Source organism: Aotus nancymaae, unplaced genomic scaffold (assembly GCF_030222135.1).
Source record: "Aotus nancymaae isolate 86718 unplaced genomic scaffold, 86718_ANA_hifiasm-v0.15.2.pri h1tg000010l, whole genome shotgun sequence".
NCBI lineage: Eukaryota > Metazoa > Chordata > Mammalia > Primates > Aotidae > Aotus > Aotus nancymaae.
Genome location: NW_026988421.1, coordinates 38,294,597 through 38,312,519, shown reverse-complemented (window position 1 = coordinate 38,312,519; position 17,923 = coordinate 38,294,597). Strand labels below are relative to the sequence as shown.

The window sequence follows — 17,923 nt, the reverse complement described above, 5'->3', positions numbered from 1 at the left end:
GAGCAGAACTAAACATCATCAAGTTTTCCTTGTCATTCCAAGCTACTCTAATTGGGAAATAAACATATGCAATAATAAAGGACAGTGTAAGTAAATGAAAATATGTAACTTAAGATGTGAGAGTAGAAATGTAGAGGTGGTTATGAAACCCTTAACCCTACTAATCTACACTATATTTTATGCCACTCAAAAAATATATGAAAAGAAATGAAAAAAAATTATTTTCATTGTTAACTTTATAGCCAAATAATGTTTGTAGAGCAAAAGTACCTACCCAGTCCACATGACTACAAGAAAGACACCAGCAGTTAGAGTGAGCAGTAAATTTACCAGCAGTAAATATAACACAATAATGTCACTTGGCATTACAAAATAAAATCTAAATTTAAAATCAAATCTATTTCCTGTTTGAGTCAGTGACTTCCTAGTAAAACTTTCCACTAGGTTCCACTCTAAAAATGAACCATTAGAGCACTCTAACTTTTAGGGGAAAAAAGGAAAATTCCCCTCTAAAATAAATTCATATACTCTTAAAAAAAAAAAAAAAAGCAGTGTTTTCTCCATTTAGTCTATCCTATCTTTATTTTCCTGAAACCTAGGTTTTGTGTCACAACAGCTAACTCTTGAAAATAGAATATAAATAGGGCTTAGAAAAATACTGAACATGTATTTACAAAAAAGTTAAAGTTATTAATATAACTCTGGCTATTTTGTGAACAACCCAGGTAGTGTAAGAAAGACACTGTTTTAATGTTAGGAGTTAAATAAAAAGACCAAAGAATGTTTTGTTCAGTTTTTCCCAGCTTAGCTACAAAGAAACAGAACAAAATCTGTCACCAGATTTTGGTGGCAGCAACAAACAATAGACAGTAAATCCTTGTCCCTTGATGTTTGTTTTGATCACTGGCGGTAAAAGAAATAGATTTGCAGCAACCATAGGCAAAAAGAGCTTTCCAAAGACATCCAGAGACATTCTCCCACAGCTGACAGGTTCACTTTATTCCATAACCCACACTCAGTGAATTACATGCCTACTCAGTGTCAGGCATATGTGCAAATCAGCATTTCCCACTGAAAGTTCCTAACCCCACCTCTTACCTTTAACACTAGTAACATTATATACTCAGAAAACAAGAGCTGGGGAAGGGAAAGCAAAATAATCTGGGAAAATAATGAATACTTTATTCCTTTCCACCTCAGAAAATAAAAGGCTATGAAAAGTTCTACAGTAAAGAAACATTAACTGGCCGGGCATGGTGGCTCACGCCTGTAGTCCCAGCATTTTGGAAGGCCAAGGCTGGCAGATCACTTGAGTCCAGGAGTTTGAGACCAGCCTGGGCAACATGGTGAAACCCTGTCTACAAAAAATACAAAAATTAGCCAGACATGGTGACACACATCTGTAGTCCTGGGGAGGCTGGGGCGAGAGGATCGCTTGAATCCAGGAGGTAGAGGTTGCAGTGAGCTCAGACCGTACCACTGCACACCAGCCTGGGTGACAGAGTGAGACAGACCCTGTCTCAAAAAGAAAAAAAAAAAAATTAACTTACTCCAGCATTACCCAGATGTTAAAGGAATTCTTTACCATACAAAACTCAGTGGAAAACACTTTAGGAAATATTCACCCAAATTTCAGTGACACTGAACAAATGAATCAGTCTGGTGGGAGAGGCAGGCAAGTACATAAATAATTATAAAACAGAGAGAGAAGCACTAAGAGAAGACTTGATACCAAGTGACACAAGAGCACAATTTACTACCCTCCTGGAGAATGGAGAGGAGAGGCTCTTAGAGTATTTTTACAGGACGGCAAGTTTGAGCAGAATCTTGTCAGAGTGGGAGATTCTGAAGTAAAGAACAAGAAGCCACAGAGCAAGTACTGTCAAAACAGCTCTTGATCTTTCCCTCCGAAATTGCTCCTTCTCTAGTATTCCCTAAAATCTCAATAAAAATGCTGATTATCCACACTGGATTCAATCCAGAAACCTAGAACTCACCCTTGACATCTCCCTCTCTTATACTCCATGTCAAATCCATCTCTAAGTCCTACCAACTCAAGCAGACTAAATAGTCTGTTTAGTCTACGGACTTCTACCTCATACCCCACAATGCTTTCTCCACATAACAGCCAAAGGCACTGTTTTCAAACATTAATTTGAACATATAAACATACTCCTCACTCTATCCTCAAAAGCCCTCAATGACTTCCCACGGCTTTCTGGATAAAGTACAAAAACGTAACTGTGAACTACAAGGCCTCTGCACACCTCTTCTTCATCACAGCTGCTGCCTTTCCCTCTTGCTCACTAACTGACAGTCACACAGACCTCCTTCGCATTTCCTGATTATTCCTCCTTGCTGCAGGCCCTAAGGACAATGTGTTCCCTCTACCTAAAACAAACATACCCTTTTCAACTCTCCAATTTCCTAATTAATTCCTATTAATTCTTCAGGTCTCAGCTGAAAAGTTTCCTCAGGTTGAACTTTCCGAAGTCTTTAGATTAGGTTAGATCCCCTTTTCTACCCATAGACAGCCCCCCATACTTCTTCCTAACAATTTCCCCAACGACCATTATACCATTTGGGTGGGTTTTTATTATGTATCTCTTCCCTAACCCTATTAAATTGTAAACTCTATTTAATCTTGTTCACCACTGTATCTTCCTGCCCTAATTAGGTCACATAAAAGGCACACCAAAAATGTTAAATGTGAGGCAGCATCCAGGAAAGGAAAACAGTATGTGCAAAGGCATGTCACTGCAAATCTATGATGAAACACAATACACAGAAGTGAGAATGGCAAGAGATGTAACCATGTCCTAAAAAATTGAGACCTTTCCTATTGCTTTTATTTGCTCAAGCTTAATGTTCTATACTACAAAATGGAAAATTATTTTCCGACTTTTTGAATTTAATATTTATTCTAATATTACATTAGAATTAGAACCTCTGCCTCCCAGGTTCAAAGGATTCTCCTTTCTCAGCCATCCCAGTAGCTGGGATTATAGGCGTGTGGCACCACACCCAGCTTATTTTTCTATTTTTAGTAGAGACAGTGTTTCATAGTGTTGGCCAGGCTGGTCTCGAACTCCCAACCTCAAGTGATTGGCCTGCCTTGGCCTCCCAAAGTGCTGGGATTACAGGTGGGAGCCACTGTGCTTGGCCCTAATACTGGCTTTTTTTTTTTTTTAACTACACTAACTCCATAGAGACCATGATATTCTCACCTAATCCATCTTCTGTCCTGTCAGAATGACTTCTCTAAGATACCTATGACCATGTTAGTCCTCTATCCAAAATCCTACCATAACTTCTATTATGTCCATCAACATTTTGAACTCAGGGAGATGGGGGATGAGGTGAGAGTCTGAAGAAATCTGTCACCAACCAAAGGAGAGATGAGGAAGTGTTGAACCAGAGCAGCGAAAGAGAGAAGCAGATGCTGAAGACATTCTGAAACAAAAAGAATTTTCTGCATGGCCAACATAACCACAGCTCAGAGTATTTTGGCAAAGAAAACAAAATCAAGAGTTGTAAAAATTTGGACAGTTTTATTAAGTGGTTATGGGTAATTAAGAAATTTCCCAAGGTTTTAAAACCAAACCTCTGTCTTAGTATTTAGAGTACTATAGCCTTCAGCAATAAAATAAAGTTGCCCTTGGAAATGAAACTGCTAAGAACTAACACATAAATGATGTTTCTCTGTGGGTAAGAATTAAGAATACAGGTCTTAGAGCCCAGTCCCCACATCTACTAATCTGAATCTGTGGGGGTCAGGCTTGAAAATCTGTACTTTGCTTAAATTTCCCCAGCGATTCCTATGCTCAAGTTTAAGAATCACTGAAGTGGAGATGATTTGTCTGCTACAGGCAGCCACTGAAAGAGATATTTTGTGTGAAGTGTATGGAACCCTGGGAAATGGATCCAAGTTCAATCAAGTTAAGAAAAGTATATCCTCAACACTGGAATGTAAAATCTATAACCTTATCAACCTTACTGTAACATGACTGCCGTAAGTGCTGGCAGAACAGAAAGTCTGCAGAAAGTATTTAAAAGACAGAATTGCAGAGTAAGAGCTTGTAGTGTTCACCCAGAGCAGACTGACAGGAGACATGAGGACTTTATCATACTATGCAGGATTATTCCTCCAGGGGACAGAATGGTTCACCTGATATTTCCAGAGCCTGAAAATAATCTATTTCCCTCTGCTCTTTTTTTCTTTTTTTTTTTTTTAATATACATATGGGGTCTCACTAGGTTGCCCAGGCTGGTCTTGAACTCCTGGGCTCTAGTGATCCTCCTGCCTTGGCCTCCCAAAGAGCTGGGATTACAGCTGTGAGCCACTGCTCCTGGCCCCTCTGCTTTTATTATAAGCTCCTGGACTATTCTGTTAACAAATTCAGCACTCTGCTATTGTGAAGGGGGGACTCTTGAGCTAGTAGATAGTCAGCTATTGAAATTTTATTTCCATATACATCCAGCTCCATCAGAAACCACTGGTATTCTGATTTGTCCAGTAATCCCTTGTGAGGATGGTATTCATGCATTCTTTTGATTGGCATAAATCCATCCCTAAAACAAATCATCCCTAGAAGTCTGGTAAAATTTTAGTTCCTGGACATGTGTTACTAGAAACTGAAACTTTAAGAGGCTGCACCTAAATTGTGCCCCAGGAGAAGTCTTGCTTCACTAACTAGCAACTCTCTGACATATTTCATTTTTTTAAGAGAAACATTTCCAAGACCAAAATGTGTTAAAAGCAAACCACATTACTTATCAAAAATTATATTTCTATGTGAAGAGAATATAAACCTGCTTTAGAACATGATACTGCCACATAAAATATGTATATTCAATATTTCAATAAAAGCAGGAAAAAAGTTTCTTAAATGCTACAAGTTGGTCATCTGGCTTTCCACCAATGGTCTGGTTCTCTGATATGTATTTCAATTACTATCTATAATTAGTTTATGGTCCAGTAATTGGACAAATCATCTCTGAATGTGGAGATGGCTTAAAACCAAACAAGCTTGCAGGAAAAGTGCCAAATAGAAGACTTGCAAAGCATTAGGTAAGCATGGAAGGCTTGTCCAAGATAATTCCTCCCCAGAAGACTCCCTTTCCCTTCCTTCAGCAAATAATGGAAAAATAAAAGCCTACTGCCAAGCTATGCTGTCAAAGCTGCTGGGACCTCACCTCTGAGCTCCCACCATGGCCTCTGCCATCACTCCAGCAGCTCCAAGGTACCTCTAGCCAAGCACTTCTACACCAAGCCTGAACCCTTTTCATTTTAGTCTTACAATAGCTCAGAAATTAGTCACTTTCGAGGTTTAAGAAAAAGGAATTATGAGGCATGATTCCCTCATAAAATACATATGGAATACACACACACACACACACACACACACACATACACTTTTTTTCCCTGGAAGTAAAGATAGGTTACAGCCTAGTGTCCAGTATGTGACTTTGAACAAAAAACATTTCATTTATGGTTTCATTTGCATAATGAGAGAGTTTAACTAGATGAAAAGCTCTCAGATCCCTGGGGACAGCAGAATTCCTTTTATTACACAGAAATCTTACATAAAAATACATTTGCTTCATATCAATATCTGGTATATCTTAGGCATCACAAACTTCATGTGTTTCCAAGTGAACTTTTGATATCTACCTTAAACCTATTATCTCCCATCCCATTTCAGCATGTGGCATTACAATTCACCCAATTACTGAAGCCAGAATCTGAAAATCATTTTTGAGTCTTCCTTCTTATTTACTCTCCAAGGTAAATTCAGCAACCTGACACCATCTGTTAAATGCTACTGCTGATTCCATTCTCCAAGATATATGACATATCTTTAAGTCGTTCACTTCTCTCCAACTTCACTGCCCTTACCCTATCCTAACTACTCTCATCTCTTGCCTGACATTACCTCCTCACTAGGCAACCCACTTCTCTTTTCACTCCACTCCAAACAGCAACCAAAGTGCTCTTTTAAAAACATAAATTCAGTCATTTGACCTTGCTTTAAAGCTTCAAAACTCTCCTCTTGTACTTGGACCAAGTTCAAAATCCTTACCAGGAGCTAATGTCCAGCAAGATCAGATTCTCTTTCCTTCCTCCAAACTCATCTTAAGACATACTCCTCCACCACCTACCAAGCATCAGCCATTCTAGGCTTCATTTACTTCCTCAAACTAAGCCCCTTCTTGCCTCAAATCTTTTTTTTTTTTTTAAGAAACATGATTTTTTTGAAATATAATTCACATATCATACAATTGATCCTTTAATCCATTAGCAGTCACTCTTCGTTTTTCCTCAACCTCTAAGTCCTAGGCAATCACTCATCTCTGTTTCATCTCAATACATTTGTCTATTCTGGACACTTCATATAAATGGTATCATACAAAGATGTGACTCTTGAGACTGGCTTCTTTCACTTAGTGTAATGTTTTCAAGGTTTATGTTGTAGCATGTATCTGTGCTTTGCCTCAAGCCTTTTACAAATGCAGTTCCTTCCATCTTCCCCTTTTAAACTAGTCTTATATCTGAAATCTCCTTTAAAATATTCCAGGGGAAAAAGGGAAGAGAATATATGAGATAAAACTGACAAAAATGCTGATAATAATTGAAGCTGATAATGGATATATTGGTGTTCATTAAACTATTCTACATTTTTTATATTTAAAAATTTCCTTAATTAAAAAAAATTTTTTTAGATAGCTGTCTCTCCATCCTTTGAGGTTCACCTCTTCAGAGGTGACCTCCCTACCTTAGAGGGACTCCACTATTCTTTTCTGCCTAGTATTTATCACAACTTTTAAAAATAAAAATATTCGTTTCACTTACTTATTGTCTTTCTCCCGATTAGAGTGACAAATGAGCAATGTCAGAGACCACATCTGGAGTCTAGAACAGCATAGGTATGCAAATACTTAAGGAGCAAAATTTGGGTTGAAGGCACAGAAAATCCCTCCTTCAGTCTTTCTTTCGGCGCCTCCCAGATTAACTCCCACCAAAGTGAAAAACTAGTGATCTTCCCCCTCACTATTGTCTGTGCTCAATTTTTCCTATTACTATGAGCAGTAACATTTTCAGATATTGTAACCATGAGCATTCAGAAAATTCTCCAATTCATGTCCATGTTTTATTCCAGAATCATCCATACCTTTAAAGAAGCAAGCTCATACAACTGGGTTTGAATTAGCAGGATGGCATGCTTTTACCATGGTCTCACTAGAAAAGGTAATCTCTCTTCCCTTGAGCAGGCTTTTGACAGAAATACTCAACTTTGGGCCTGGCACGATGGCTCACTCCTGTAATCTCAGCACTTTGGGAGGCTGAGGTGGGCAGATCGCCTGAGGTCAGGAGTTCAAGACCAGCCTGACCAACATGGTGAAACCCCATCTTACTAAAAATACACACAAAAAAATTAGTCAGACACAGTGGCACACACCTGTAGTCCCAGCTACTCGGGAGGCTAAGGCTGGAGAATCACTTGAACCCGGGAGTCAGAGGTTGCAGTGACATGAGATCACACCACTGCACTCCAGCACGGGTGACAGAGCAAGACTCCATCTCAAAAAAGAAAAAAGAAATACTCAACTTCACACACACACACACACACACACACACACACACAAAGAAGTACTCAACTTCAACTCAGCATACAAGTTTGTTTGGTTGGACTTTAGAACTTTTGTTATCAATTAAGTAACCCATTAATATACATATATTTTTATGAACTAAATATATGCAGGAGTACATTTATAACAGTAACTCTAATCATTTTTTATTTTATCATTTGCACTGTTAAAATGGCCTTTTACATTCTCCTTACTGCTCTATAACTAGGAAATTCTGTTAAACATAAAAAATACTGGTATGGGCCAGGCATAGTGGCTCATGCCTATAATCCCAGCACTTTGGGACGCCAAGGCAGGTGGATCGCCTGGGGTCAGGAGTTTGAGACCAGCCTGGCCAACATGGAGAAACCCCATCAATACTAAAAATACAAAAACTAGCAGGGCACAGTGGTACGTATCTGTATCCCAGCTACTCAGGGGGCTGAGGCAGGAGAATCGCTTGAACTTGGGAGGTGGAGGTTGCAGTGAGCAGAGATCGCGCCACTGTACTCAAGCCTGGGTGATGGAGCAAGACTCCATCTCAAAAAACAAAAACAAAAACAAAAATACTGGCATAGCCAACATGTCTACTTATGGACAAGAGTTTCATGGAGACCATAAAAACTCATACTCATGTGAAATGAAAAGCACAGTATATATTAAACGTGTAGGCAAAAACCTTAAATGACACTACCTGGTAGACTAGTTATATTTTCACATTTGCATTGTCAAAAAGACCTTTCATATTCTCCTTACTGCTCTATAACTAGGAAATTCTGTTAAACATCAAAAATACTGGCATAGCCAACATGTCTACTTATGGACAAGGGTTTCATGGAGACCATAAAAAGTCATTCTCATGTGAAATGAAAAACACAGTATATATTAAATGTGTAGGCAAAAATCTTAAATGATATTAGCTGATAGACTAGTTTCTAACAGGGGTTGCAGTTGTTAGGACAACACATATTAAAGCTTATCAAAGGCAGAATGCTCCCAAACAACAATGGCAAGATTCTTTGGTGTGAGTCTTATTCCACAAATAAAATTGAGGTTTGTCTACTGGAACAAAATAAAAATGGATATAAATGGGAAATATAATTGGGCATTTTAAAACTCTATATGTAATTGATATTTATTTTCAAATCTTATTCTTTCACATCTAATTCTTCTCATTTCTTATTATTACTGCTTCAACAATATTACTAGAAGTACTTGGTTTGCAGAGTCTACCTTCAATACCCCCATCCAAGCCTTGTGCTGATATTCAAGTTATCTCCTGCTTTCATTACTTTTATCATAAAACCCTCTTTCTAAAGCCTGACTGTGTCCAGGATTTTCACCCTCTGTTTCAAAAACATTCATTCAGGCAGCATAGACCGTCTTACTGCCAGCTTCTTCTCTCCAGCTGGCCCCACAGGATACACTCAGAGATATATACTCCAAGCATCTGGTCATGGCAATCTCATCTTTAAACTTCCTTCTAAGGAGAAACATACTAGTAAGTCTTGCTTCCCATTCCTATTCCATTATCCAAATAGGTCCTGAAATGCTACTTATCCCAGGAAACTTTTCCACACTTATCAGGAGAGGTGTAAAAGTCCACTGCCAAATTTGTGCTAACAGAACTCAAAAATTCACATATATTATATTTACTTTATTTCTGCTCCTAGAAAATTTACCAATGTGGCCAGGCATGGTGGCTCATGCCTATAATCCCAGCACTTCGGGAGATGGGTGGATGGCTTGAGACCAGGAGTTCAAGACCAGCCTAGCCAACATGGTGAAACCCCATGTCTACTAAAAATACAAAAATTAGCCAGGTATGGCAATGCATGCTTGTAGTCTCAGCTGCTTGGGAGGCTGAGGCAGGAGAATCACTTGAACCCATGAGGCAGAGGTTTCAGTGAGCCAAGATTATGCCACTGCACTCCAGCCTGGGCAACAGAGTGAGACTCTGTCTGTAAAGAAAAAAAAAAAAAAGAAAAAGAAAAAAGAAAAAAATTTACTAACATGTTAATGTAACACACATGATTTATAGCTCCAGTTCTATTCTTATTCATAGGTAGAGGGAGGTAACATATATCAGCAGGCTTAATTTTTAGGCTTTTTGAGAAAGTCTAAATGTAAATTAGAGAAAAGGGATCAAGCATTGATTTAATCCCTGATCACATGAATAAATGAGCATAAGGAAGGCTGCCAGTTCATCAGATGTATACCATGCAGAGTTGGTTCAAATGAATACATCTCAGAGAATAAGAGTTCTAGATATGTGATCTAGATATGCTTTATCCCATATGGTTATATCATTACATTTTAGAAAGATGACTTCTTTTTCAGCTTTGCGAATGAAAGACTTATTGAAAGCATGGACAAAATATTTTGTCTGTTCTTTTTTAAGTTTCAGAAAGCCAACATTCAGTCTTTTAGCATTTGCACTTCTCTCTCTCTTTCTTCCTCTCTTTCTTCCCTCCCCCACCCCCTCATCATTTTCTTCTTCATCTACAACTATCAAACTGCAGAACAAGAGCAGGGACCGAGCCATTCTAGGAAATATTTAGTGAAGCACCTCATACTAATATCGTGACTTCTGAGAATAATAAAGTCAACTTTACAAATAGATATGGAGAAAGTAACATGAAAAAAGGAAGAGTATTTTATTTCAGAAGCTTAGAAACTACAGGTGACTTTATATTCTTGATATATAGTATTAATATGTTATTATTTATAAAAAATAACTTAAAAAAATAAGATGCCAAACTGTGCTCTGCATAAATGTATGGTGTTGTTTCAAATTAATCCTTATCAATAATCACTTAATAAGGGCTAAGTATACATAGGATCCAGTGTTAGGTACCTAGAGACAACTGTACTCAAAGAACTTACCCCAGCTGAAGAATCAGGGCATTCAGAAAAGACAGAAAGAATGCAAGACAGCAGAATCAGAGGTAAGGTTTGAACTAGTAAAATAAGGATAGACCTTAGATAAGTAGGTGAGAGGAAGAGTGACCTGTATGGCCAGAGAGTGGGAAAGCAAAGAGACTGGTCAGGGAAAGATGATGCGGGAAAAATGAAGATAATGAGGTTGGTGAAAGAGGCAGAGGCCAGATCATGGGGACCCTGAATTGAGAATGGGGGTGACACAGTCAAAGTGGTACTTCAGAAAGATGAAGCTGTAGAAATGGAACAGGAGAAATAAAAATAGTAGAAATGAGAAGGACAAGGCCTGACAAAACTAGAGGGAAAATCTTGACAAGATTTGGTGACTGATTAGTATGTTAGAAGAGGAAAAGCGAGTCCCTGCTGTCTATTCTCCAGATGGTATCTATTTTCTATATAAAATAGTCCATTTCCTATTCTTTCCTGACAGTGATCATTTTTCTAGCAACATGAAAAAGGTATGGTACAAAATATTTCTTAATAACATCATTTCTAGGCTTTAACTTTTTAAAATAAGGCCATAACATTTAATGATATTCATTTCCACAGATAGAAATTAATCATTTACACAAATTTTTTCCACTGGATGATGATGAAAAGCAAAAGCAACTATATGATTCACCATACATACATATTAGGTTCTGCCAATATTCACTCATTCAACAAACATTTGCTATGGAATAAATGATGAAAGCATTGGTTGGGTAAGCATAGGCAGATAATATTTTTAATTTTTTTAAATAACAAAATACTATGAGTTTAGCATCATTATTTTCTCTTTATAACTCAACTACAAAGTCAGAGACAGCTGATGAATGGTAAACATTAGCAGATAAGGAGCCAAAAGACACAGATTCTGATCTTGACTCTGGCTTTAACTTGGTCACACAGCAAGTAAATTACTTCTTTTCCCTCAGTTCTGCAAATAAGCATGAAAGTAACTTATATTTGTGGAATATTTTTAATTTACATGGATAGGTTTTCATTTCCTTTTTTTTTTTTTTTTTAACTAGAACTCCACTAATAAGTAGGACAAGACTGGTTTGATTACCTCATAATTTACAGATGAGCATAGCAAATCTAAATGATAAGGCAATGATTACAACCTACATGTCTGACCCTAAGTCCCATATGCTTTTCACTACATCCAGCTTCTCCTAGCTACTTCGCAAAATTATTTGAAAAACTACAGATATGGGAAATGCTTTAGAACAGTTACAGCATTACACAAATGAAAGTTGTATTGTTTTGTTTGGGTGTACCAGGAGAGAATGAAGGTTTTCTTTTTTTCTTTTCTTTTTTCTTTTTTTGAGAATGAAGGTTTTATGGGGACCAAAGCTTATTTCGGGATCCCTCTTTAAGAAAAAGAACACAGCCGGGCACGGTGGCTCATGCCTGTAATCCTAGCACTTTGGGAGACCGGGGTGGTGGATCACTTGAGGTCGGGAGTTTGAGATCAGCATGACCAACATGGAGAAACCCCATCTCTACTAAAAATACAAAATTAGCCAGGGGCGGTGGCACATGCCCATAATCCCTGCTACTTGGGAGACAGAGGCAGGAGAATAGCTTGAACCTAGGAGGCAGAGGTTGTGGTGAGCCAAGACGGCACCATTGCACTTTAGCCTGGTGGGTAACAAGAGTGAAACTCTGTTTAAAAAAAAAAAGGAACACAAAAATTAGGTAGACTTTGGAATGGGTCCAAGCAAGTAAGAGGCCCTGAAGCTTAAGCTTTATTTACCTTCGGAGTAAATCTGCCTCTGGACATAACAGAAAAAAATTCACCAGCCAACCTAATAAGATCAAGAATTGCCTTTCAAAACCCAAGTTCTGCCTTCTAAGTTGTATGAAAAGAACACAATGAATACAGGACAGAAACACATATATGCTTGGCCTTTATTTCCTCATCTTTATTCACAATAAGCCATACAACAAAAATCTTCTAAGTAGAAAGTCTTTGCCATATCTTTTTTAGAATTAAAAGAAAAAATTACCAACTAACAACAAAAAGTAATTGTAATAAAAATGATATTTTGCTAAAATAATTAAGCTAGAACATCACACCATATAATAATTATTGGTTTACACACACACAGGTATAAATACACACACACATAAACACACTCATATTTACTCACAATTTGGCAAGCAAAAGATCTCATTAAAAAAAAAAATTTACCTCGTCTCCGCCCATAGCTCCTGGCTGCATGTAAACATAGAAGAAAACCATGGGTATTTGTATCAAAATGGTGAATTTAGAAATTAAAAAATATATATTCACACAAAGCTTTTTTATGTATTCTTGGAATTATTTAATTGATATGAAGATACTGTTCAACTTGACTACAAACACTATATATTTTTTAAAAAAAAACCTTATGAAATACAAACTAAATCACAATATTAAAAAGAAATTTAACTGGATGGGGCAGCCACTGGAAAAGATACAATGGATGTTTCAGAAGTCTTATGAGGATTTATATTGGAGCCTATTAACTATATTAAAGTATTTTAAAACTACTTTATAAATCTTCATTTGTACTTTATCTTGCCACCAGATAAGAAAAAAAATTATTCGTTCTAAATAACTAAAAGCTATACCATGCAGTGGTCACTGAATTTCTTAGGACACACACATTCCCCCCAAACACACACACACACACTCTCTTCAAAGATTCCCCTGAAAAATGTATAGAAATTTTATATACAATTAGGTGTTACTTTACAGAATGTGTTTCTATAAAATTTTCAGTAAAGCTTCTCTTATTGTCTCCATTTACTTTCCATTCAATATTACAGATGGGGGAATGTAATATCTTTTTCATCTATAAAATGAATTGCAAAAGTAAAATGAGATTAAGGCATTGGGTCCCCCTCAGGCCATGCTTAATAATACAGTGCTTTAAAGGTTTTCTTCCTCTTCAAAACTCTAGGCCTACAGAATGTACTGTTACAATGTTTAATAGAGCTAGACTGTGGTATCATGTATCACTAAAAGATCCTATCATGTAAAATGATTTTTAGAGTAGAAAGTTTCTCAAATTTGAAACCTCAGGTTCTATTTTTAAAAATGATTTAGAGCTTAATCCATTTTTTAAAAGTGTGACAGGCCAGGTGTGGTGGCTCACACTTGTAATCCAGCACTTTGGGAGGCCAAGGCAGGAGGATGGTTTGAGGTCAGGAGCTTCAGACCAGCCTGGCCAACATGGCAAAACCCCATCTCTACTAAAAATACAAAAAAAATAGCCAGGCATGATAGCCCATGCCTGTAATCCCAGCTACTCGGGAGGCTGAGACAGGAGAATCACTTGAACCTGGGGGGCGGAGGTTGCAGTGAGCTGAGATCACACCACTGACCTCCAGCCTGGGCAACAAAGCAAGACTGTCTCAAAATAAGTAAGTAAATAAATAAATAAAAGCGTGAAATGTCACACAAGTAGCTTATACTGAAAAAGAAAGATAATTTTGGGTTATATTTACAGTGTAAGATAGTAAGCATTAAATAAAATGATTTCTGGCCGGGTGCGGTGGCTTATGCTTGTAATTCCAGCACTTTGGGAAGCTGAGGTGGGTGGATCACCTGAGGTCAGGAGTGGAGTTTCAGACCAGCCTGGCCAACATGGTAAAACGCTGTCTCTACTAAAAATACAAAAATTAGCCAGGTGTGATGGGAAGCACCTATAGTCCCAACTACTGGGGAGGCTGAGGCAGAAGAATTGCTTGAACCTGGGAGATGGAAATTGCAGTTAGCCGAGATCGTGCTACTACGCTCCAGCCTGGATGACAGAGTGAGACTCTGTCTCAAAACAACAACAACAACAACAACAACAAAACACCGATTTCTTCCATAGGAAAATAATTCAGACTTTTTAGCTGGATAGTTGAAATATGACTAAGCCAATCTCATCTTCTGTTATTTTCTACTTTTCCTCAGGCATCAGACTTGCCCTCACTCCACATCTTTAACCTCTTCACTTTCCCACTATTCGAATATTAGAAAGAATTATCCAGCTCAAGCTCTATTTTTTCCTTCACTCCCCTGTACCACAACCCTCAATGAAAAAAATCTGGTTTTTTTTTTTTTTTTTTTTTTTGAGATGTAGCCTCGCTCTGTCACCCAGGCTGGAGTGCAGTGGCATGATCTCGGCTCACTGCAACCTCTACCTCCTAGGACCAAGTGATTCTCCTGCCTCAGCCTCCTGAGTAGTTGGAATTACAGGCGCCTGCCACGACACCTGGCTAATTTTTGTATTTTTAGTAGAGATGGGGTTTTGTCATGTTGGCCAGGCTAGTCTCGAATTCCTGACCTCAAGTGATCCCCCGACCTTGGCCTCCCAAAGTGCTGGGATTACAGGGGTGAACCACCACGCCCAGTCAAAAAAAATCTCTTCTGAACTTACATTGTTATTTCTGTTTATATCATTTACAAGAGCAGATGCATTCTAAAAACAATTTAAGGGACTTTTATACTGTTTATTATTTGGAACCCAGAATTCCTCTTCTTACAAAAAGTGTAATAAATTGTAGGTAGCCTCCTAGCTTGACCCCTCCCCCAAATTTGCTTCATCCATAATTAGATGGATTAATACTTAAAAAGAGATGAAATAAATTTTGACATCCCATGACTTGTCCCTTTGTCCCTTCTTCCCATCCTCAATGATGTTACGCTGCCTGACACCCCAATGAAAAATCTCTACTGAGAAAGGAAATACCCCACATTTTAAAATTATATATTTCTCTCTCAAGCAATATTTTTTTTTCCCATTATATCTGATTTCTGACCACATATCTAATGAAGACAGATCTGACTGCAATACTAAGGTACAAATGATTCACTGGACATTAACACCCCTAGAGGATAAATGAGAATGTTGTTCACACAAGTCTTCAACCACTAAACATTCAAGTAACATAGATGAGGTTAATAGATCTAGACAGGCATAGGGGTGGAGGGGAGCATGTTGAACCGGAGAGAAAGGAAGAGTTACAAAAGACCTACCTGGGAGTTTTGTTTGTTGGTTTGCTTTTTTGAGATGGGGTCTCACTCTGGCACAGAGACTGGAGTGCAGTGGCATGATCTCTGCTCACTACAACCACGACCTCCTGGGCTCAAGTGATTCTCTCACCTCAGCCTCCTGAGCAGCTGGGATCACTACACCCAGATAATTTCTGTATATTTTGTAAAGACAGGGTTTCACCATGTCACCCAAGCTGGTCTCCTGGACTTCAAGGGATCTGCCCACCTTGGCCTCCCAAAGTGCTGGGACTATAAATTGGTTCATGATGGCTGGGGAATCTGATAACAGAGAGACAGGATGGTATATGGAATAGGGAGCCAATATCAAGTACGGATCTGAGATGCTTAGATCTGTTTTTTTTTTTTTTTTTTTTTTTAGATGGAATTTCGCCATTGTTGCCCCTGCTAGAGTACAGTGGTGCGATCTCGGCTCACTGCAACTTCTGCCTCCAGCGTTCAAGGGATTCTCCTGCCTCAGCCTCCCGAGTAGCTGGGATTACAGTTGCCCACGACCTTGCCCAGCTAATTCTTCGTATTTTTAGTAAAGACATGTTTTCACCATGTTGGCCAGGCTGGTCTCAAACTTCTGACCTCAGGTGATCCACCCACCTCGGCCTCCCAAAGTGTTGGGATTACAGGTGTGAGCCACCTTGCCTAACAGCTTAGATTTGTTTTTATCATTCACTGTGGAATTTATTACATACTACCTTGGTCCTGTTACAGTAATTATCATAGCAGCTAAAACCTAATGAATGCTTCCTATGTGTGGGGAACAGTTCAAAATGCTTCACATGTATTAGTATCATTTAATACACCCCACAACTTTATGACATATCCTTAATTCTTTTTTCAGATGAGGAAAACGCAACACAAAAAGGTAAATATCTTGTCCAAAATCACACAGCTAGGGAGCAATGAATTTGGAACTTGAATCAAGCAGTCTGGCTCCACAGTTCACACAAACACCTCACTAGGGGGCAAGGTCCATATCTTGTACTCCTTTTAATACCCTTTAATATACTTGGAAGAATGCTCTATACCAAGTTGGTACTCAACAAACACAGTTTGTTAGCTGAGTGCACAATCATGAACGGGAGTAATATATGCCTTGATGGCCTTTAAAATATAGGCCAACTCTGTTAATGGTTTAACATTTGATCAAGTTGCTCATATGAGGGCCATTTGTAAACAGTCTAATTAGAGTCAAACTCTTCCTTATAGACAGACAATGAAATGAACACCAAGGAAACATGGGAGTACAAAAATAGGGGTTTCTGGTTTCCCCTAGAAACTCTGAACAAGAAAGAATGTTGAATATATAAACCTATAGCAGTCAGCACAAAATCATTCCACATTTTTTTTTTTTTTGAAATGGAGTCTCGCTGTATCACGCAGGCTGGAGTCCAGTGGTGCCATCTTGGCTCACTGCAACCTCTGACTCCCAGGATCAAGTGATTCTTCTGCCTCAGCCTCCCAAGTCGCTGGGACTACAGGCGCGTACCACCGCACCGGCTAATTTTTGTATTTTTAGTAAAGACTTGGTTTCACCATATTGGCCAGGCTGGTCTCAAACTCCTGACCTCGTGATCTGCTCGCTTTGGCTTCCCAAAGTGCTAGGATTACAAGCGTACCTGGCTGATTACATATTTTTTAAAATGGAGTAATGTGACTTATTTCAACTTTCTAATATCCTATCTATGCTTACCAGATATAACAAAATACAATATTCTTTCGAATATCTATCTACTTCCTCCAAGAACTTTACTTCTCAATTATCAACTATTACCAGGCTTGAAGATAGAATTTTTTTCTTTTTTTTAAGAGATAGAATTCTTTGACTGTTTCATATATATTCAGCAATTTAGAGCCCATACAAATTACCTCTAATTTTTGAAGTCAGAGTAGTGTTACCCTTGGCTAGAGAGAGTAAGCAGAGCAGACCCTAGGCGTGTAGTTTGAGGTGTTAGTCATGTTTTGGTCTTAATCCAGGTACCAGTTACAAGGGTGTGCTCAATTTGTGATACTACATTGAGCAATATATTTATTAAACCTATGTATTTATGGTTCGTGTGCTGTTTGTATTTGAATATATAGTTAAAAACAAAACATTACAAATATTTTAGATTAGTTCACTGGTTATAAAAATAGTGCAGAAAATCCACAGCACTAACATTTTTGTAGCTTTTAAATCATAAACCTGAATAATTAAAAATTGAAAAAAATACTTATTTTCAATCCATCAGAATAAAAATTAAAAGGTACATGTATTTTACAGGGGAAAATACAAGAATTATTCCAAAAGTGGATTTGTAGGGTCAGTGACAAGCACACTGTGAA

The 17,923-nt window shown here is 38.1% G+C and overlaps 1 protein-coding gene across 7 annotated transcripts in view; it reads right to left on the bottom strand.

Moving 5' to 3' along the window:
- Window positions 1-17,923, bottom strand: part of CPEB3 (cytoplasmic polyadenylation element binding protein 3) — a 239,308-nt gene that overhangs the window by 99,883 nt on the left and 121,502 nt on the right. For 4 of the 7 annotated variants that reach the window (XM_012454773.2, XM_012454772.3, XM_012454770.2 and 1 more), the window contains one exon: window positions 12,749-12,772. The exons of the other annotated variants lie outside the window; for them this stretch is intronic. In XM_012454773.2, the coding sequence (XP_012310196.2) occupies window positions 12,749-12,772 (24 nt within the window). The remainder of the gene's footprint in view (window positions 1-12,748; window positions 12,773-17,923) is intronic. 7 annotated transcript variants of the gene reach the window in all.